General features: G+C 47.1%; 1 protein-coding gene across 2 annotated transcripts in view; it reads right to left on the bottom strand.

The window, feature by feature from the left end:
• Nucleotides 1-2,932: 2,932 nt before the first annotated feature.
• Nucleotides 2,933-21,199, bottom strand: part of CHRNA7 (cholinergic receptor nicotinic alpha 7 subunit) — a 135,574-nt gene continuing 117,307 nt past the window's right edge. For both annotated transcript variants that reach the window (XM_054452387.2, XM_054452388.2), the window contains 6 exons: nucleotides 17,525-17,604; nucleotides 13,716-13,883; nucleotides 12,885-13,079; nucleotides 11,837-11,923; nucleotides 8,124-8,233; nucleotides 2,933-3,563 (listed from right to left, as the gene is read on the bottom strand). In XM_054452387.2, the coding sequence (XP_054308362.2) occupies nucleotides 3,045-3,563; nucleotides 8,124-8,233; nucleotides 11,837-11,923; nucleotides 12,885-13,079; nucleotides 13,716-13,883; nucleotides 17,525-17,604 (1,159 nt within the window). In that variant the 3' untranslated portion in view covers nucleotides 2,933-3,044. The remainder of the gene's footprint in view (nucleotides 3,564-8,123; nucleotides 8,234-11,836; nucleotides 11,924-12,884; nucleotides 13,080-13,715; nucleotides 13,884-17,524; nucleotides 17,605-21,199) is intronic.

Below are 21,199 nucleotides of genomic sequence, written 5' to 3'. Positions count from 1 at the left end.
AATAAATAACATCAAAAGACAAATGATAAACAAAAATATTTTAAAGATATAAGACAAAAATGTCCCAAAGTGCATGAGCAAATTAATTAAGAAAAAGCCAAATAACACAATTAGGAACTGGGTAAAATATATAAATGTATCAAAATTAAAATTACAAAAAAATTTTAAAAGATGTCCCATTTTATACACAAACCAAAATCAGAATAATACTCGTAAATATCATGTTTCATCAATTATATTGGGAAAAACATTAAGTTTGAAAATACCCAGTGCTATTACAGAAAGCTGAGAAATTGGGCCTTTTATTGTACTCTTGATGGAGTTACATCCTTCCATCAGTTTCTAGAAGATAATCTGGCAGTAGCTATCAAAATTTTAAATACATGTAACCTTAAACCCAGCAATTCCATTTCTAAGTTGGAATTTATACCGTTTTAGTCACAAAGCTATGTCAAGATGTATGTACAAGTATGCCAATTATAGATTTGTATATAAAAATAAAAACTGGAAATATCCATATGTTCACCAATAAAAGGCTATTCAAATGAATGACAGTCCGCTGAGACAATGGAATGCTAAGCAGCTACTAGGAGGAATGAGGTAGATCTTTATATGTTATTATGGGACGACCTCTAAGACAAAACACCATGTGAAGAATGCAAGGTGCAGCGCCCTTCACAGAGCGTTAGTGCTGGAAAGGGAAGGTCTCTCTCCATAACCCCTGTCCCTCCTTCTTTGGCCTCTTCTTTTCTTCCTTTCTAGAAATGCCCTTAGAAGCTCATTAGTGGTCCCCTCTGAGAGAGAAAACAGGTAGTATGGGAGGCTGTTGTTTTTAACCACTCATACTTTTCTAACTATGTGCACATCTGTTCCTTATTATTACTTTATTAAAGGACAGAGTAGTTATTTGAGAGTCCAAAATATGCACAACTTCTGTTTGCATTTTATGTGTTCCTGTATAAAATACAAAACCAAAAAGGTTTCTTTTTAAAGCAAAAGTGTGGGAGGGATCAATTTTGGGATAATGATAAGAAATGAAGCATTCCTTTTATATATCAAAACACGTCTACTTGTTTCTAAAGACACTGTAACAGAAAAAAAAAAAAAAAAAACGAAAATCTTGTGCATGGTTCATCCATAGCATGTGGAAGGAATGCCTGCTGAGGAATGATCCTGCTCCAAGCCGCCTGAGGCTGGAATGTCCTGATCCACCAACTTTCTCATAAGTGAGGTTTCTTCTCTTGTCACACACAAGGTATCTCACACTTACACACACACACACCGAACACACGCAAGCTTCCATCTTCCTCCAGTGCAAACCAAGTCATGTGCATTACCCAGAAATGAGTGAGCCAGATGGCTGGAAAAGCACATACAATTTATTTAACTCTAAAAATCAAATCTTCCCTCATGATGTTCCCATCTCAGGGATTAGAAGCAAATTAAAAATCTCTAGGGGCTCAGAAGCCTTCTACAATTTTGAGCTCTGAGCAGTTGTTGGATGACACAATGGAACAGGAGAGGTCTTTCTTGGTGAATTACCCTCTGATCTCATTAAAGAATAAGAATGAGACCATCCTGGCTAACATGATGAAACCCTATCTCTACTAAAAATACAAAAAATTAGCTGGGCATGGTGGCGGGCGCCTGTAGTCCCAGCTACTCGGCGGGAGGCTGAGGCAGGAGAATGGCATGAACCCAGGAGGTGGAGCTTGCAGTGAGCCGAGATCATGCCACTGCACTCCACCCTGGGCGATTATCTAAGGGAAGAGCTGTATCATCACTTAGGTTTAAAAATTAAAGTTTCTCTTGTTTTAAGTTGCCCATCTCCAGTGACTCCACCCAAGGACTTTGAGCCAGCTTTCGGGGCTGCAGCTGGGGTGGACGGGCTTGGAGCAGGCAGACTCCCAAAGGCCAGAACCCAGAATTGTTGGCTTGTCAGTCACTGAGGGTCGGCCAGCTCCTCCCTGCTGCCTGCCACTGGCCAGGTATCCAGAGAAGGGATGGGCCACACCATCCCCTCCCTGGCGCCTGCCATACTGGGGACCAGAAGAGTTCCCAGCCCCTACTTCTTGGCCCTGACACATGCAGAAAGGGCCTAGGAATATGTTCACTTTATGTTGTGCACACATTTCTAAAACTAATTAACTCCAGTGCATGTGAATCAGCTAACACATTATTTTTTTTAAGCCCGCATAAGTGGCTTCACTTAGCTTTAGCTATTCTTTTGGGCTGTTAATTCTAGTAGAACTCTTATTTGTCCTGTGGGTTCTGCAGAATAGAACAGATTTGCTCAACTCCTCAGTGTCTGAGAGCAGCACCTAGGAGTTATCTGGGATCCACCAAAGACACTCCGTAGGGCCTGGCCCTTGTTCAGAATAAACAGAAACCTGCGTCCCTTTGATCTTGACAGGGTAGGTTTGCAGAAGTCAGGCAGGCTGGTAAAAACATCCTTAGTAAGACCAACAGTCTGTCTTTTTTTTTTTAATGTAGAAACAGCAACAAGCTGTTTCTCTCTACTGTCTTTGATAGAAAATAAAAATAAAAAGTTGAATTGCAGAAAAGCTAACAGGTTTTTAGTTTTAGTTTTTTGTTTTCCTTCCACCAGTCAATTATTGGAATAGATTTATTTTAGCTTCAATCTGGGTTTGTACACAAGCAAAAAGCAAATGTTGAATTTTCAGGTAGACTTTCATGCAGACATGCAAAACCAACTGTCCCGGCGGTGAGGAGCCACTGGGAGCTCTCTGAAGGGCTTTCCAGGCCGTGGGCTAATGGGCAAAATGACTTCTTCTCAGTGGCCCTGCTGACCGACAGTACGGATGTGCCAAGGATATCTATCAGCCCATCTGAGAGTATGAAACAAAGTGCTGAGATTCTGCTACCTAAAGTAACAAAGACACCGTAAGCAACACGACTGACAGCCAGAAGGGAACACTGGAGTTGTGGCGTTTAATGCCGTCCTGGATTAGCACCCCCAAATCTCGCCAAGCCAAAGGCCTTGCCCATCTGTGAGTTTTTCACATGTACAGAACCAGGCGTGGTTACGCAAAGTCTTTGGACACGGCCTCCACGAAGTTGGGAGCCGACATCAGGATGCCGATGGTGCAGATGATGGTGAAGACCGAGAAGGCCATGAGGCACAAGCGGTCCACCACGCAGGCGGCGAACTTCCACTCGCTGCAGACCGCCTCGCTTTCGTCCTGGCAGCGGAAGCGGTTGGCGATGTAGCGGACCTCCTCCAGGATCTTGGCCAGGTCCGGGTCCCCCTCGGGGGGCTGCCCACCGTGCAGGAGGTGCTCGTCATGCGTGGGGGAGCAGGCCATGCGGCCACATACCACCCCGGAGTCGGGGGTTGGGGTGCAGTGCATGCCATCCAGGCCGCGGAAGCCGATGTACAGCAGGTTCCCATTGCTGGCGGGCGGCGGCGCCATGGCGCTCATCTCCACGCTGGCCAGGCTGCAGCGCCGCTGCTTGTGCTGGCAGGCCGGGCGCACCTTGTCCTCCCCGGGCCTCTTCATTCGCAGGAACCACGCGCACCAGTTCAGAAGGATGACTCTGGTCTGGGGAGACAACAGAATGTTAAGAGCAGCCCTGAGGCGGGCATCGGCTGATCCCAACAGCAGTGAGATCCTACAATACAAGCCCTGCTTCATTGGTCCTGGGGGTAGCAGGCTCCACTGCCTCCCGGATGATTTTAGCAGACAAGCAGTCGAGTTCAACGTGAGGCGAGACTAAAACTGATGCACCCTGGGAACAAGCTAAATTGTTCTCTGGGGCAGGCACACTGCAATTTCAGGGAAGACAGCTTCGTGGAAGGGGAAGGCTATCTGAGCTGTGTAAAGAGGGAAAGTCAATTTCCCTCTCTGATCCTTCCTCATCTGTAACCTGGGGACCTTCAGACCTAACTCTGGCTCCCACACTACCTGTTAGGTGCCCTGGAAGGCCACTGCAAATTCGCAAAGAGTGCCTGGGAGGTTGTACATTTTCAAATGCAATCCCAGGACATCCATGAGACACCAGGTGAACTTGAAGCTTGAAGCAGTTCAGGCTTCCAACATCAGATTACCACATCTCTTGTGATGATGTGACCACTTTGCAAAGCTGTTTTTCAAAGTACCCTGATAAAAAGCAAACACCAAGGAACTTCATGTGAAACAGAAACTAGGTTAGTGGTCTCCAGTCTGATCCCAAGATTTGAGAGGCAGTGCTGTGCCCCATAAGTGCTACATTGTTAAGGCATAAATACTTATTAAAGTGTTTTGATCTATTTAAAAAGAGAGCCTTGGGTATTATATCTTTTGGCCAGGGGCTCTGTGAAAAGTTTCCTGAGATACTAACGTGCTGTGAACCAAGGAAGTTTCGGAACCTCTAACCTAACTCAGTAGGCTTCAATGAAGACCGAATAAGATGATGTCTGGGAGAGTACTTTGAAAAGTTTAAGGCAGAAGTTGGCAAACTTTCTGTAAAGGGCCAGGCAACTACTCACTTCTGCTGATGTAGCACGCGTTGAAGGCGTCAAATGGATGGGCATGTTTTCTAAAATAACTTAGTTACAAAAACACTTGGTGGACTGGATTTGGCCACCTAGGCCATAGTTTGCTAACTTCTGGTCTAAAGCGTGTCCCTAGAGTGCATGAAAGAAGCTGGAGAAAAATCACCATGGAGTTTATCCTGGTTTTGCCTCTCATGGAAAGAAGAGACATCTAAAGCCTCAATCCAGGTAAAGAAGCATTCTTGCAAGCCCATCCATGTAAGTGTGTGAAAAGTGGGCCCTTTCCCTGAAATTATCCAGATCCTGATTTCATTTACATTTTGTTTTATGATTTTGGGGAAATTCCATCAGTAACCTAGCAGGTTTATTTCCTATCTTTAGGAAATATACAGATGGTAAATTGTGCAGTTCGTATCTGCAGAGCTTTCATTCTTGGTCATCTTTTTATAACATCTTATCAAAGATAACTGCAACAAGCAGGTCTGCAGACAAGAACAGGGAAGCATAAGACCAGTTTCATTGCAGCTATAAAAATAACCCTTTGTTTCCCATTGTACTTTACAAGCAGGTGGCACTCTGCGTGTCCTGGAAAGGTTGGGTCTGCTGACCTTGGAGGGTTTTTTTATGATCAGTAAGGAGCAGGGACATATGGCCCCAGGTGAAACCTTGGGTGAGTTGGGCCCTCCATACAAGGCTCATGAGACAAGTCATCTCACTTGGGCCTTTCAGGGTCTGGTGAAATGAGTATAATCCCCCACTTTACAGACCAACAAACTGAGGTTCAAAGAGGCTAATAAACTGGCCTAAGGACGTACAATGAGTAAGTGGTTATGTCACTTCACGTGTTTAGCCTTTCCCAGCCTCATCTGTCAAAGGGTCTACAAGATTCTCTTCAAAACTCACACAACCCCACCCCTCTGGGAAGGCACCAGAAAGCCTGAGCCAGCTCTCCTGGGAGGCTGCAGGGCAGTGAGTGTGCCTGCATCCAGTGGCAGCAGTGCACACAGGGAGTGAGCAGCACCAGGCACTTCTCCCTCCATGGCAGGGTCTACACGTCCCCCAGTGCACATCTCAAGCTCATATGATACACACTGCCAAGTCCATTTTGAATTCCATGGCCTGAATCATTAACTTTCAAAGCCAAAGCATTTAAAAGATAAAATTATCCTCTTGGCACTTCTCAAACTGTGCTCTTGACCTCTTCTGTTAGGCTACAGTTTTGTTTCTGGCTGTGCAAATGTCACATAATGCCACTGCACCCGGCAGTATCTTCTTCATAGCAACAGATCATAATAAAAGTCCCTCGGAGGCTGTTTGTGTTTCAAATACACATGGAATGAAAGAGAAATGCAGTGTGCTATATAAAGCAAGAGAAATGCATAAGCTTCATCTTTCATTTGCAGCCAATTGGTTTTAATAAGCTTTTATGCTGAGAGGTGAATAATTAGTATATGTTCTTAATTAAGATTGTTCTAGAGCAGTAGAGTGCTCCAGGTCATTAAAAATGGTTTTGTGTGTCAATGTCTTAATTCTCTTCTCATCAGTCAAAATACTTACAAGAAATGAGAATGTTTAGATTTTTGTATTTGCATAAATAAATACTGGAAGGGAAAATAAGGAATTCATTAAAATGGTTATCAGTATTGACGGGAGATGTAGGGTAAAGGGGAAGGAATGGGAGCAGGATTTCCTCATGTATAATTTTAATTTTCTTTTGACTTTAGAAACAGGTAAATGTATTACCTGCTTCAAACTGATGGATGGATAGACAGAAAGAGCAGCAAACCAACAAGCCTCCAGCTCTCAGGCCTCCCACCTTTGGCCTTGCATTTTCTTAAGTGTGGGTCAGGGTTATAAGGAAATCAGACAAAAATACAGGTGAATGTGTGCAAATGTACCCCAGTGTTTTAAGGGGGGCCCTTCACAAAACAAGCCTCAGGGAACGTAGTGATGTGGTCTGTGTGTGAGACATCACCATGTAGGCTGAGCTCACATTACTGCTTGTGTAATGAGCTACAAGTGAGTTTTTTTTTTTTTTTTTTTTTTTTAAGAGATGGAGTTTTGCTCTGTCACCCAGGCTGGAGGGCAATGACACCATCATAGCTCACTGGAGCCTGGAGCTCCTGGGCTCACATGATCCTCCCACCTTAGCCTCCCAGGGAGCTGGGACTACAGGCATACTCTCCAATATGGTGGGCTCACAAGTAAGTCTTTACTAAATGGTGTGTAAGGGAATGGGCCATGTGGGTGAAACTGAGAAGAAACAGTGATTTTGTAAAACATTTCTTAAGAAGTAGTCTTTGCTAAGTGAGCATTCAGGTAACTAAACTACTGCACAATGAATGTTTCAGGAGGCCCAGCAATCCCCTATTCCTGGAGGGTACCTGACAGCATCTCACCCCCTACAGCTGCATTTAGCTTGTTGGTGATTCCTAGATTCCCTTCTGAACTGGGACACAAGTGCTCTCCAAAGACAGACAGCTTTTGGGATGTGAGGGCCTTTTTAGCTCCCCAAATCCTTAGGCTCTCCAGACAGGAGGACAGGGAAGCTTTACAAAGCCCACATGAATGGGGGAAGAAGGTCAGGCCCTCCCTAGGCCCTCATCAAGGTTTCCTGACTGCCAGGCAAGGGTGCATGCAGAGCTCCGGACACCAGACCCAGCAGGAGAGGATCCCTGGGTGGGTGAGCATCTGCAGATGTGGCCGGGCACGGTGCCAGCAGCTGGGGCAGGAGTGGCATGGCCCAGGCTAAGCTGACAGGCTGTGGGATGCAATCCTTTATGTTTTCATCCATTTCCTTTTATCCCTTCCCCCTTCTGTGCTGGTGACGATTAGCCTTTGTTTCATAGACTTCCGGTTGGATGATATCCCTAGATGTACTGCATGTACATATCCGTACACAACTTATTCTGTTTCTTACTCTTTGCTCGTCATTCTGTTGTGAAGCCTCAGCCACGTTGCTACGCATCTGTCTCATCTGTTGCTTCCAACTGCAGCACAGTGCTTCACGGCATGCACCAAAACCAAACTAGCTTCTCAAAACACCGTGCTGATAGAACACACAGGGCAGCCAGTTTGAGAGCCTTACTCTGCAGAGTCAGATTAGACAGCAGCGCCACGGGGCCTCCGGGAACACGCGCACCATGACTGCACACTACACAAAGACACGTCAATAGGTGATGAAATACAAAAACAAAGGTATTTCTGGCTGGGCACGATGGCTCACACCTGTAATCCCAGCACTTTGGGAGGCTGAGGCGGGCAGATCACGAGGTCAGGAGTTTGAGACCAGCCTGGCCAACATAGTGAAACCCCATCTCTACTAAAAATACAAAAAAAATTGGCCAGGCGTGGTGGCAGGCGCCTGTAGTCCCAGCTACTTGGGAGGCTGAGGCAGGAGAATTGCTTGAATCCAGGAGGTGGAGATTGCAGTGAGCCAAGATTACGCCACTGCACTCCTGCCTGGGTGACAGAGTGAGACTCCGTCTCAAAAAACAAACAAACAAACAAAAAACCCAAAGCTGTTTCTTTAGGAATGCCCGTTTTCTGTGTGATTTTTAAAATAAACCCTAGGAGGAGCCTCCTTTAGGGAGGGGCTCCGACTCCATCGGGGGTGGGAGGAACATACCCACTTAGGCATCTTGCCCCCTTCGGGGTCGTGGTGGTGGTACTGCAGCACGATCACGGTCACCACCACTGAGAGGCCCACGATGATCATGGTGCTGGCGAAGTACTGGGCTGTGGAGAGAACAGATGCAGGGTGAGACCCGGGGATCCTGCAGCACTGCATGTCACAGGACAGGCACACCCTGACCAGGTTCTCTGACCATCAGGGCCTCAGGGTGCAGTGATGCCCATGTGCTGGGCAGATGGCCTCCTGCCACCAGCCAGGCCTGCAGCCCACATTCTGGGTGGGCAAAACCAGCCAGCGTGGTCTGACTTCCCGCCCACGGAGTGGCCTTCCCTCACTTCATTGTACTTCCATGCACTCTGGCCTCCTTGTCAGTCAATAAGAGCTAGCATCGCCTGGCAGGATGGTGATAAGGTTGTTCCTGTGAGTAAATCCTGGATGTGAGGGCACGGGAACCACCCAGTGTTTATGATGCAGGCCTTTACTGTGCTCCAGGGGCACAATGAGGGCAAACCTGCACACCACCTGGCTGCCAGCTGTCCAGCCTGAGGAAGGGGTCAGTGGCAGGGACTTTTCAGGATGAGAACTTCAGTCTCAGCTTTGGTTCTAATGGGTCATGGGTGTCCTTCCACCTGGGCCCAGGTGAGGGGCAGCATGGAGCATCTGAGTGCTTCCACCCCGGTCCACTAGCTACTGGCTGTGTTTGGAGTGGCTGTTCAGCCTCTTTGGGCCTCAGCTCTCCAAGGGGAGTGGTGCAAAGGATGACGTTTGTGTCCCCACAAAGTTCATGTGTTAAAACCCTAGTCCTAACTGGGATGGTATCTGGAGGTGGGGCTTTGGCAGGTATGAGATTGTGATTTATAATAAGAAATATGTATTTGGTCTTCCTCCGGTTTCCTGGCACACAGCTCCTAAAACCTTTGAATCTCTGAAGTCATCAGTGTCTTTTTATATGCTAATGAGATGATTTATGGCTGAGGTTCCTGGATACCCTCAGGATGGGGTTTGGTTGCCAGGGGAACCAGCCAAGTAATTAGAGAGTTGGAACCTTCAAGCCCTGTCCTCTCTCCCAACCCTTGACCCCTGGGGAGGAAAGAGGTACTGAGGGTTGAGTTGATTGCCAGTGGCCAATGATGTAATCAATCATGCCTATGTAGTGAAGCCTCCATAAAAACCCAAAAGGATGGAGTTCTTTGGAGACCTTCCCAGTGCTGAACATGTGGAGGTGTTTGGAGGGTGATGTGCCCGGAGAGGACATGGAAGCTCCATGCCCCTTCTCAAATACCTTGCCCTATGCATTTCTTTCATCTGATTGTTCATCTGTGCTCTATAATTAATGAATAAATATCAGTAAAATGTTTCCCTGAGTTTATACTAGAGTGAGTCACTCTAGTAAATGGCTGAACTCAAAGATGTGCTTTTGGGAACTCCCCGATTTATAGACACTTGGTCAGAAGCATGGGAAGCCGGAACTTCTAACTGGCATCTCAAGTGGAAATGGTCTTGTTAGCCTTAATCTGTGAGTGCTGTGTTAACTCCAGCTGGTATCAGGACTGAAGTGAACTAACTGTAGGACGCCCAGCTGGTTTCCAAGAATTGGTCGATGTGGGAGAAACGCTCCGCTTTGGTGTCAGAAGTGTTGTGTAAGTAGAGAAATGGTGAGTGATTTTCTCAGGGGCCTTGCACAGGTCCTGAGGGTGCAGCCCTCATGAATGGGATTAGAGTCCTTCATAAAAAGAGGCTAAAGAGCTAATTCACTCTCTTTTTGCCACGTGAGACCACAGCGAGAAGAGGGCCAGCTGTAAACCAGGGCGTGGCCCCTCACCAGAGCCCTGCTGCCACCCTTATCTAGGACTTGCAGCCTTGCAGAACTGTGAGAAATAAATGTCTGTTGTTTAGGCCCCCAGTCGACGGCAATTTGTTACGATAGCCTCCGTTAAAACAGGAACCCCTTCCTTGCAGGATTTGTGCAATGATGAGCAATTACACAGGCCAAGATGTCTAGGAGAAAGGAGGGGGCGTTCTTTAGTGGGCAGCTCTAATTATTAAACCTTTGGTGTGGCTGTCCACTCAAGGGGCTGGGCTCTAAGCGGAAAGCATCAGGGTGCAGGAGGCTAAGCATTCAGCTAGCCCGCAATGGCCCTCACGCCAGGAAGGAACTCACTGCTTTCCTACAAAGACCAAGAGGTACCTGGGAGGAGCTCTGCCAGAGCTGGAAGTTCGAGACCTAAAGTTAGCGTCAGGGCCCCTGAGAAAAGGAAGGAGACAGGAGCAAACCGTGACCCTTATGAGCTGAATTATGCTTCCCCCTAGAATTCATATGTTGAAGCCCTAACCCCTAGTACCCTAGAATGTGACTGTACTTGGAGATAGGGTCTTTAAGGAGGTAATTAAGTACAATTAGGTCATCAGGGTAAGCCCTAATCCAATCTGACTGGTGTTCTTTTAATGAAGAAGAGGAAATTTGGACACACAGAGAGACACCAGGGATGCAGGTGCACAGAGGAACTACCAGGGGAGGACAAAGCATTGTGAAAGTGGTTGTCTGCAAGCCAAGGGGAGAGGTCTCAGGTTAAACCATCCCTAATGGCCCCTTGGTCTTGGACTTTCAGCAGTGCAACTGTGAGAAAATAAATTTCTGTTATTTAAGCCCCTAAGTCCATAGTATTTTGTCATGGCAGCCTGAGCAGACCAACCACCTCTGGAGAGATGGGGGTCAAAGGATTGCCCAGACTGAAATTCCATCAACAGAGGGCAGCAAAGCTGATGTCCCTGGGGCCATCAACATCCCATCCTTCTAGATGTGGGCTATGCACAAACCAAGCCTTTCCCGGCGGGTAATCAGTCCAGAGAAGGCCTGACAACTGCCCCAGGAAAGGTGGCTGCAAATCTCTACTGAAAGCAGTGTGCTAGAAGGTAGAAAGAATGGAGTCAGAATCAGGTGGAAAGGTGGTTCTTCCCTGTCTGGATGGTACCAAGAGAAAAATGATACCCACAAAGGCTTTTCATACCAACAGTTTCTCTGGCCAAAATACTGTACATACAGGGAGTTCCGCAAAGAAGGGCCTTTGCTGCTTGGTTCCCAAAGCCTGGGGGTATCCAGGTAGGGCTCTCCCTCTAGCCCACCCCCAGGTAGACACAGCATGGGTCCTCAGACAGCAGGGGCCAGCAGGTGTAATGACAGTCTGTATACCTCCTTCCAACCTTCACTGCCCAGTGGGAGTGGAGACTCTTGTTTTTGTTGTCCCTCTCTGGGTAGAGGGTCATGCCTTATACCTGTGCAAAATATATTTTTCTCATTCATATTTCCCTAAAAACTTTTATTTTGTACAGAGACATTGAGTTATCTCAGGACACAGTAACCGTGTGCTTCTCCCATTTTAACAAAGGCTTTGTGGGAAAACAACATCTTAAGCTAAAATGCTGCATCTGTAATGATGAAATATCTGGCTTCAAAGCAAGCATGAGGAGGAGAATTATGAGGGGAAGGGGGGCATTTCTGCAAGTTAAAAGTCAAACCTCAAAGCTGAATATCCCCTTGCCCTTACTTGGGCCCAGGTGACTCTGAATAGTTACAGCAAATCATCACCTTCCAGAGAAAATGGGGGCAGTGCAGCCCTATTTCTTCTAGTTTCATCTGCTGGGAAATCCTGGGCACACTCTAACCCTAACCCCGTATCTCTAAGAGAGGAGCCCGACTCTTGCCTTACCTATCAGTGGTACCGAATCGGATGTTGCGGGCATGATCTCGGCTACCAGCAGCATGAAGACAGTGAGAGAGAGTAAGACTGTTATCCCTAAAACATAAACACACAGCGGCTCCTCAGACAAAGCAGACAAGAAGGCCTCAATTCTGTCTAAGGAGGGCTCCTAACCTGACACTCGAAAGAACTAGGGAGGCGCTGGGGGGGAATGTCGTGGAATGCACGTTTTCCCTGTGTACGGGCGTGTGCATTTTCCAGGGGACATTCCATGCCACTTACCAGAGTCCCAAAGGAGTCTCTTATGGAGACAAGTTTAGGACCCAGAATTTTAAAAGCATCAACACAAACTGAAAAATTTAACTTGGCACAATTATCTCTCATATTCTTTGTAAAATATTATTGAGAAGTAGTTTCACGTAGCAGGAAAAAGAAAATATGCAGTCAGGAGACCTGGTTTCAGGTCTTACGTTTGCTACTGAGCTAGCTATGTGACCTTAGATATAACATTCAACCTTTCTGAACCTCATACTCAGAAGATACGGGTTTGGGAATGATTTCTACCATATGCTACATCTGATGTTTAGTAACTAAGACATTGGGAAACTCATTCCACCATTCAAAATCTTGGTTTCCTTAGCTTCGTATGGGAGTGATCATAAGAATTACACTGGGTACTGTAACATACAAATGCAAGCTGATACTAGGCTAAATTGTTCCCTCGATGACCAGTCGCCATCGAGGAACAGGTGGGGTGGCAGGAGGGAAGAAAGCACAGGCCCCTCTTGGCAGAATGGAGCTGGCCCCTCCCCATGCATCCCCCATCCTCTGAGGGTCCTCCAGTATTCTCAGGATCACACAGCCGTCCAGCACGGAGCCTGAATCAGGGACCTCTGGTGTCCTGGAGCCACCCTGGGCTAGGAGGTCCATGTGGGATGAGCTAGGGAATCCCTAGGAACCCTGATGGAGTCCTGCGCTGTCCGCTGTGAGCCCTCCAGAGCTGACCTCAGCATAGGGCCTCCAGTCTCAGACTCCCGCCAGACATCGGGGCACTTACCCAGGGAAATCTTCTCCCCGGAATCTGCAGGAAGCAGGAACACCAGCAGGGCGAGGGCGGAGATGAGCACACAGGGGATCAGCAGGTTGAGGCCATAGTAGAGCGTCCTGCGGCGCATGGTCACTGTGAAGGTGACATCGGGGTAGGGCTCTTTGCAGCACTCATAGAACTTTTCACTCCTCTTGCCAGGGATTCCTCCATAGGGAGGAGGAGAGAAGGAGCCTTTGTTAGAATACAATAAATTACCCTGTTTATTTCAATGTGTATACCATACACAAGCACAGCCCTAAAGTTTGCAAAGTGCTAAAAAAAAAAAAAAAGGGGGGGGGTGTAATTAGCTTGAATAAAACCTTGTTGATTTACTATAGAGTTAAGAGTATTTTAGTGATACTTGGCCAAAGTGGTAGATATTCTTTTGGTGGATTGGAAACACATGATTATAATAATTATAAATAATACATTACCAATTTTACAGTTATAAATGTAATCACTGTTTTCCCATTTAAAATAATCAAATATAGGTTCCCATCAACTGAAATTTGCTGTTCAACTCGCTTTTAGAAATGGAGTGGATCTGAATAACGTAGAGATATCTATCCTCACACTGGTTTGTTTAAATGCATCCTCACTACAGTTGCCAGTTCCTCTTGGAAAGCATGGCATATCCTAACTGTTTTCTGTTTCTCCTCCTGTAGCTCTCACTAAATTATGGAGACTACTGCAAAATTCAATAAATGCTCACACTGGAAAGGACAGTGGAAAATCCCAAACTTTTAAAGCTTGCCCAGGAATAGGAGAGCTTTCTTCCAGGCTGTTAGTCTCATGGCTTACCCACTAGGTCCCATTCTCCATTGGGGATATAGCCACTGATATCTGCCTCCTGCATCTGCAGATCCAAGGACCAGCCTCCGTAAGACCAGGACCCAAACTTCAGTTTGCAATGCTGCACATCAAAGGGAAACCAGCGTACATCGATGTAGCAGGAACTCTTGAATATGCCTGTGTGGGTGATGGAAACAGAAGACTGAAACGGAAGCTGACTGAGATGTGCTCAAAATACACAGCAGTTCCTTCAGCCGGTTCCGCCCTCTGCACTGCAGCTAACACAGTCCAGAGCAAACTGAATCTTTTTATTTATTCGCAAAATCTGTAAAACAGAATCTCAGCTAAGCTTCACTGTCTTTTAAAATCCAAACGTAACACTGACATGCTCTGTCAAAGACTGTTTTGTGGGCTTTTTGTGCAAAAAGTTAGCTCTATAATCTTGCATTTACCATGAGCATCTTCAGACTCTAAATAATAAAAGTAAAGAATGCAAAACATCTCAGAGAAGTTGATAATACTCATGATGAAGTTAGAAATAGAATCTAAAAGGGGTGTGTGTGTGTGTGTGTGTGTTTGGTGCGGGGTGAGGTAGGCATTTTCTTTAGGTTAAAAATGGGAAGAACACATGATTATCGAGAAATACAATCTAGAATTCTGGTTAAGGCTAGAATTTTAACTAATTTAAATTCTAGATCAAGAACAGAACAAGCTGGGCACAGTGTCTCATGCCCATAATCCCAGTGACTGAAGACACTGAGGTGGGAGGGTCACTTGAGACTAGGAGTTTGAGACTGGACTGGGCAACATAGTGAGACATCTTTAATAAAAAAATTTAGCTGGGTGAGGTGATGCATGCCTGTAGTCCCAGCTACTCAGAAGGCTAAGGCAGGAACATTGCTTGAGCCCAGGAGTTTGAGGCTAAAGTGAAGTGAGCTATGATCGAGCCCCTGCACTCCAGCCTGGGGAACACACCTAGAATCTGTAAGAAAAAAAGTTAAAAAAAAAAAAAAAAAACAAGAACAGATAAGTTAAGTTTAAGCTGAAGAGATGGTGCTCGAAGGAAGAGTTTCCGCTGAAAAGAGCTATTCCAGGCTAGCATAGGTTGGAAGTGGGTTTCCCAGAGGGCCAAGGGGAGGAAACCAGAAGAGGCCACTCCAGTTATTTACACTCATGTGCTCTTCCCTGCCCAGAGGAAGGCTGCATGGCACAAGAAGACAGGCACAGCCTCAGTGTCCAGGTGTTCCTGGGGCAGGGCTAGCACTCTGCAAACTTCTGCCACTGAGTTACAGAAAGAATGCACGCAGGAAGGGCCTCCATGGCCTTGCAGACAAGGACCCCACCCCACAACCGAGTTGGGAAAAGATACACATTTTGTCCCCTGAAGTTCCTTTAAGTATGCTTTGCGTCCTTACATGAAATGTTTATAGGAATCTGGAATCATCACAGACAATCCCCCTCCATTAATAGTTGGATCCCCCCAAAACCCACATTGTCTGCCAGTTAGTTAGAAAGCTTTGTAACTTCATGAGCCCATTTCTACGAAATGGCCCGAGACAGAGAATTTCTAGAGACAGAAAGCAGATCAGTGGTTGCTGGGAGTAGGAATGGGAATTAACCGCAAACAAGCAAAAGGGATCTTTGTGGGGTGATGGGAATGTTCTAAAACTAGACTGTGGTAATGGTTGCATAATTCTGTAAATATACTAAAAGTTGTTGAATCATGTACTTAAAATGCATGATATGTAAATTCTCTCTCAATAAAGCTGTTAAAAAATAAACACATGAAATGGGGGGGAAAGTCATGTTATGATCAAGTCTCTATTTCAAAGCTTGAACTCAAAACATTCTTTCCTATCCATGCCCCTGTAACTACAGACAGGGCAGCATCCTGGGACTCGTTCTACACTCCCAGGGAGCAGGCAGGGGTTTCCCAATCTAGGCGGCCCTGGGCCTTTCCTGCCAGCATAAGGAAGCCCCTTGTGGTCACAGGACAACGTGTCCTGTCCTGACCAGAATCCATGGCCACTGCGGTGGGGACACAGGCCTGGAGCCCCAAGAGGGGGCTGCTGCATTCAAGCAGCTCGAGGCTTGCAGTGCTGCTCCTGCAGCTGAAAATAGCCTCAGCCTTCCAAACAACCTGCAGCAGCATATTCTACACTGGTGACTACCGGAGGCTGTTTTCTAAAATAGCCCTCATAACAGAAGCTGCAACACACAGGCCTGGTGAGAAAGACCTCGGGAGTGATGGAAGGCTCCCTGCACTACCCCTGTCTGCAAGGGTCCTGCTGGTGGGAGGAAATGCCAGGGCTAGCAGGAAAGCGGATGCTTCGAGAAGCCTGAACAGCTGGACTTCTTCAATCTCTTCTAATATTATTGGGAGGTGTCTACCATTGACAGGTTCACTCGCTCCCTGTTCATTCAGGGATAAATGCTAAGGTGAGCAAAGGCTGACTCTGCCCCCAGATGCTTGTCACCTGCTGACAGGGAAGGCACGCAGACAGCAACCCAGAAGGCACAGCCAGTATGTGTGGTATGTGAGTGGTGTGAGTAGTGTATCTGGTTTGAGTGTGCATGTCTGCATGTGTGTGAGTGGTGTGTGTGAGTGGTGTGTGTGTGAGTGGTATGTGTGGAGTGGTGAGTGGTGTGTGGGTGGTATATTTGTGTGAGTGGTGTGTGAGTGTTGAGTCATGTGGGTGGTGACTGGTTGTGTGAGTGGTGTGTGTGAGTTGTATGAATGGTATGTGTGAGTGGTGTATGTGTGTGGGTGGTGTGTATGGCGTGTGTGAGTGGTGTGAGTGGTGTGTGTCAGTACTGAGTGGTGTGTGTGATTGTGAGTGGTGTGTGTGAGTTGTATGAATGGTATGTGTGAGTGGTGTATGTGTGTGGGTGGTGTGTATGAGTGGCGTGTGTGAGTGGTGTGTGTGTGTGAGTGGTGTGTGTGTGGAAGTGGTGTGTGTGTGGAAGTGGGGTGTGTGTGTGTGTGAGGGGTGAGTGGTGTGTGGTATGTGTGAGTGGTTGTGTGTGAGTGGTTGTGAGTGGTGTTGTGTGTGAGTCGTATGTGTGAGTGGTAGTTAGGTGTGGAGGTAATTGCAGGTTGCCTCTGAGCAGAAAGTTAAACAGCTGCAGTGTGGGAGATCACCCTGGAATAAACACATTAAAAATCTTCTAAAAGATCAAAAACCCCAGCTGTTCCTGTCAATACGCTAGTGCGCACTCTGCATGCACCTCCAGGCCATAAACCCATTTCCCTTGCCCTGTGAATCGACTGAAAAGATGGGCTGGTGGGAAAGAACCAATCTAGGGAGCACTTAGCCTTGGAGGTGAGACACTGTTGGGAAGAAGTCAGCCGCTAGAGAGCTCTCCCTTGAAACCACCAGACCTTGCCTGTAACCTGCATGTGCTCTTTAGCGCACGCACTCAGGATCCCGGAACTGTCACATCTCACCCCCGGCAGCTGGAGCGCTGCACCTGCCAAGACACTGAGTCCCGCGGGAAGGAGGCTGGCAAGCTGGAAGGTGAGGTGGCCACTGCCTGGCAAAGGAGACTTGCTGTACTTATACATTGGCTTTAAGGCACACATGGCAGAAAATAAGGACATAGTGCCAAAGACGGCTTGATTGAGACAAAAGAGGAGGATGGACTTCTGGGGGTAGAAAGCACACAGAAGCACAGAAGAGAAGAGAGAGGAAGAGGTGGGAGTGAGCAAAGGCGAAGCAAAGAGCTGGTCCACCACACGGGGGCACCGGCCAGACTGACTGACACCCAAACTCGCTTCAGTCTTCTAACTGGAAGAGGACAAAGGAGGTGCAGCTTACCTGGAGGCAGGTACTGGCAATGCCCGGAAGAATTCACCAACACGTTAGTGTGGAATGTGGCGTCAAAGCGCTCATCAGCACTAGAAACAGGAAAAGGACTGCATGAGCCAGTGCCACCAGGCTGTGGATTTCCCGAAGCCCTGGGGTCTGTCTTCGATGGAGCAGCAGAGACCTTGAGAGGGGCCCCTGTCTGTCCTCACAACCCCATACCCCGCCTGAGAGCACCACTGGGGCTGGCCTGGGAGGTCTTCCCGGGGCACAGCTTGGAAGGGGCCAGTGTCTACCCCCATTTCAATTTTCACACCGAACTGGTGATTTTTCTCACAATGTATATAAAACCAAGCTCTTAACCAAATGAAACCTGTAAACAACTTTGGAGGACATCGGCAGATGTGACATTTTCATGGTATCTAGAAGAACAGAGGGTGGGTGAGGCACGCTGCCACCCTGTGAGCCTCATGGGGCAGGGTTTTCACTTGCTGTGTCCAAAGCTCTAGTTCCAGCCTCTTGAAGCGGACCCACACTTGGTTTGTGCTTCACATATATATCTTTTTATTTTTGAGACAGAGTCTCGCTGTGTCGCCCAGGCTAGAGCGCAGTGGCACGATCTCGGCTCACTGCAAGCTCTACCTCCTGGGTTCATGTCATCCTCCTGCCTCAGCCTCCCGAGTAGCTGGGACTACAGGTGCACGCCGCCACACCCGGTTAATTTTTTTGTATTTTTAGTAGAGACGGGGTTTCACTATGTTAGCCAGGATGGTCTCGATCTCCTGACCTTGTGATCCACCCGCCTCAGCCTCCCAAAGTGCTGGGATTACAGGCGTGAGCCACTGCGCCTGGCCCACATATATATCTTGAATGACTGAACTGCAGGTGCAGGAGGGAGCTGGACACCACAACCCCAGAGGGCTTCCAGCTCCACAGTTAGCGATGAAAAGAAGGAGAGTGGGGGAAGACAACAGAAGTAAGTGCGAGTTTTAGACGGATGCACCTCTGCCCCTCTCCGTCCCCTGTTCCAGCCTCCTGCAGCCAGGAGTTAACTGGGATAAAGGACACACACCCACACACACATAGCCCCAACAGGAATTACACCAACAGCCTGTACTAGCCTTGTCTTCTTTTATTTTCTGGATTCTGATGTGTTGACATCTGGGGCTTTGCTGACTCTGGAGGCCCCCTGGAGAGATAGTAAACAACTCTGGCCTTTCAAACACAAATCAATCAATCCAGAACCCATACCCCCACCCAAACACATCCTTTATCAGGCTGTCACACTGGGGTTGACACCACTCCTGCTCTCATCACTGCAGGACCAGGTAACAGTCAACCAGGAAGAGTCCCTATGCCCCAGGGCCTACTGCAATTATTCTAAGGAGCTAATCCTAAACCTAAGCCTGCGTGCCCCGCTCCTCCCTTCCTTCCTGCAGAAGCCACAATGAAGGAAGGCCCTTGCTCGGGTTTCCCGCACTCTCTCTGCCTCCCGCGTGGCCCTGGTGCCTCCCTGTGTCCCTGCATGTGCTGCGCTTCCCTTTTTTTTTGAAATGGAGTCTAGCTCTGTTGCCCAGGCTGGAGTGCAGTGGCACGATCTCGGCTCACTGCAACCTCTGCCTCCTGGGTTCAAGCAATTCTCCTGCCTCAGCCTCCTGAGTAGCTGGGATTACAGGTGCGTGCCACCACTCCCGGCTAATTTTTATATTTTTAGTAGAGACGGGGTTTCACCATGTTGATTAGGCTGGTCTTGAACTCCTGGCCTTGTGATCTACCCCCACTTAGCCTCTCAAAGTGCTGGGATTACAGGCTGAGCCACTGCGCCTAGCCTGTCCTGCTTCTAAGGAACTGTGAGTAAAACTGTTTTCCTTCAGGACAGTCACTTCTGTGTCTAAGTGTCTCACCATGCCTGATTAAAACCAACCCTGGGTACCCTTAAAACACAGCCCTACTGGTAAAGAAAAATAAACCCCCTCAAAAAAACACAGGCAGCCAGTCAAAGTACCAGCACCCCAGAGTAAAGCTCCCCTCGTTTTGGCCACCATGGCCCCTGCAGGAGCTGCCCATGACTACAGAGCCTCAGGCAGCCTCTCCCATGTCTGAGATTCCTCAAGGGGAAACTCAGAATCACAGATACTGGAGGACAGTCTTCAGCACGCGACACACAATGGAGGATACACACCAAAAAGGATCCAAGAAGAATGAGTCAATGAAAAGAAGGAAAACTCACTTCTTAAAAAAGTAATGTCCTCACAACATTCAAGAGGATATAGCAATTAGAAAAACTGAGAGAAAAATGGAAATTAAAGGTATGATTTATGAAGTGACTTTTTATGAGTAGGTGGGAGGTTTGGCTGATAGAAATCACAGAGATCAAACGTAACACAGAAAGAAGACAGGGTAGAGGACAAGGCCGGGGAACTCGCCTCACTCACAGAAGCTCCATCAGGGAGAGTGGGAGGGAGAAAATTACTCAAGAAGTAACACGAAGACACTTCTCACAGCAGAAAAACCACCCAAGCATGAAGGCAAAAAAAAGGGGTTTTCAAGAACATTAAAGCCTTGAAGAGCTCGTTCCCAACATATATTTCCTTGGTCAGCTTTGGAACAATGAGAGTGAAAATTGAGAAAGAAGAAATACACTTTTAGACTAAACCTGGAGAGCAATAAAAGAGATTTAGAGGATGGCTTGAGCAGGAGGCCTAGAAAAAGGTGGGTTCAAATCCCAACAAGATGTTAAAGTACTGAGGACAGAACCAAATGGGTTCAGAGCAAGAAAGAAGAGATATAATGAGCTGAAAAACATCATGGACTTGATTAAGAACACAGTTTTAAACATTCTTATAATAAGAAAAAAGGCAACCAGAAACTCTAGGAAAAAAGGACTAATTGTATGAGGAGGCCATGATTTGAATATGAAACAAGCAAAAACGTGATGAAGTTTAAGGGAAGGAAGAAAGGGGGATAAGGGGGGAAACAGGGAGAGTGAGAGAAAGGAGAGAGGGAGAGAAGGCGAGAGCCCAGTTGGCATGAAAGGACACATCCCCCACTTACTTCCAAGAACACATAGGGAAAGAGAGAGGAGGAGGTAGGATCAAGATGTAAATATTCTTTGCTCGACCGTAGTCTGTATCTGACTGTTAATGAGTCACATTATAAGCGGTGATTGGGCACAAAATAGCTGAAAATGTGGACCTGCACAAGCTCACTGTGGATAGTATCGTGATCTTCAGGCTAGGTTCTCTGGAGCCGTGAGATCCTATGGAGGTGTCTCAAGGTTTCTGGAACTATTCAACTCCAATATTTTAGTTCCTTTGAATTTGAAAATGGTAATAAAAGTCACACACTCAAATGACTATTAACAAATTTTAACTCTTAGAGACTACCATTGTGTTAATTTATGTGGCCTGTTTAACTCGTTTTTGCATGGAAGTTAAACGAAAGCCTCTCTGGCCATGAATTTGCACGCATTTGAATCTCTTATAAAGGAGTCACCAAATGAGATTTCGGCTTTGCATTGCTTTTAAAAAATTAAAGTCTGTCCCTCCAATTACATGGCATCTAACCCGCACCAGATGTGGGATGCGTTCCCCCATCAATCACCCTCAGTAGCAGCAACATAGAAAGCATGGTCTATAGTCTGGGCACAGTGGCCCACACCTATAATATTAGCACTTTGGGAGGCCC

The sequence above is a fragment of the Pongo pygmaeus genome, chromosome 16, assembly GCF_028885625.2.
Source record: "Pongo pygmaeus isolate AG05252 chromosome 16, NHGRI_mPonPyg2-v2.0_pri, whole genome shotgun sequence".
Lineage (NCBI taxonomy): Eukaryota > Metazoa > Chordata > Mammalia > Primates > Hominidae > Pongo > Pongo pygmaeus.
Note: the sequence above shows the minus strand (reverse complement) of the source record. Positions and strands in the feature narration are given on the sequence as shown.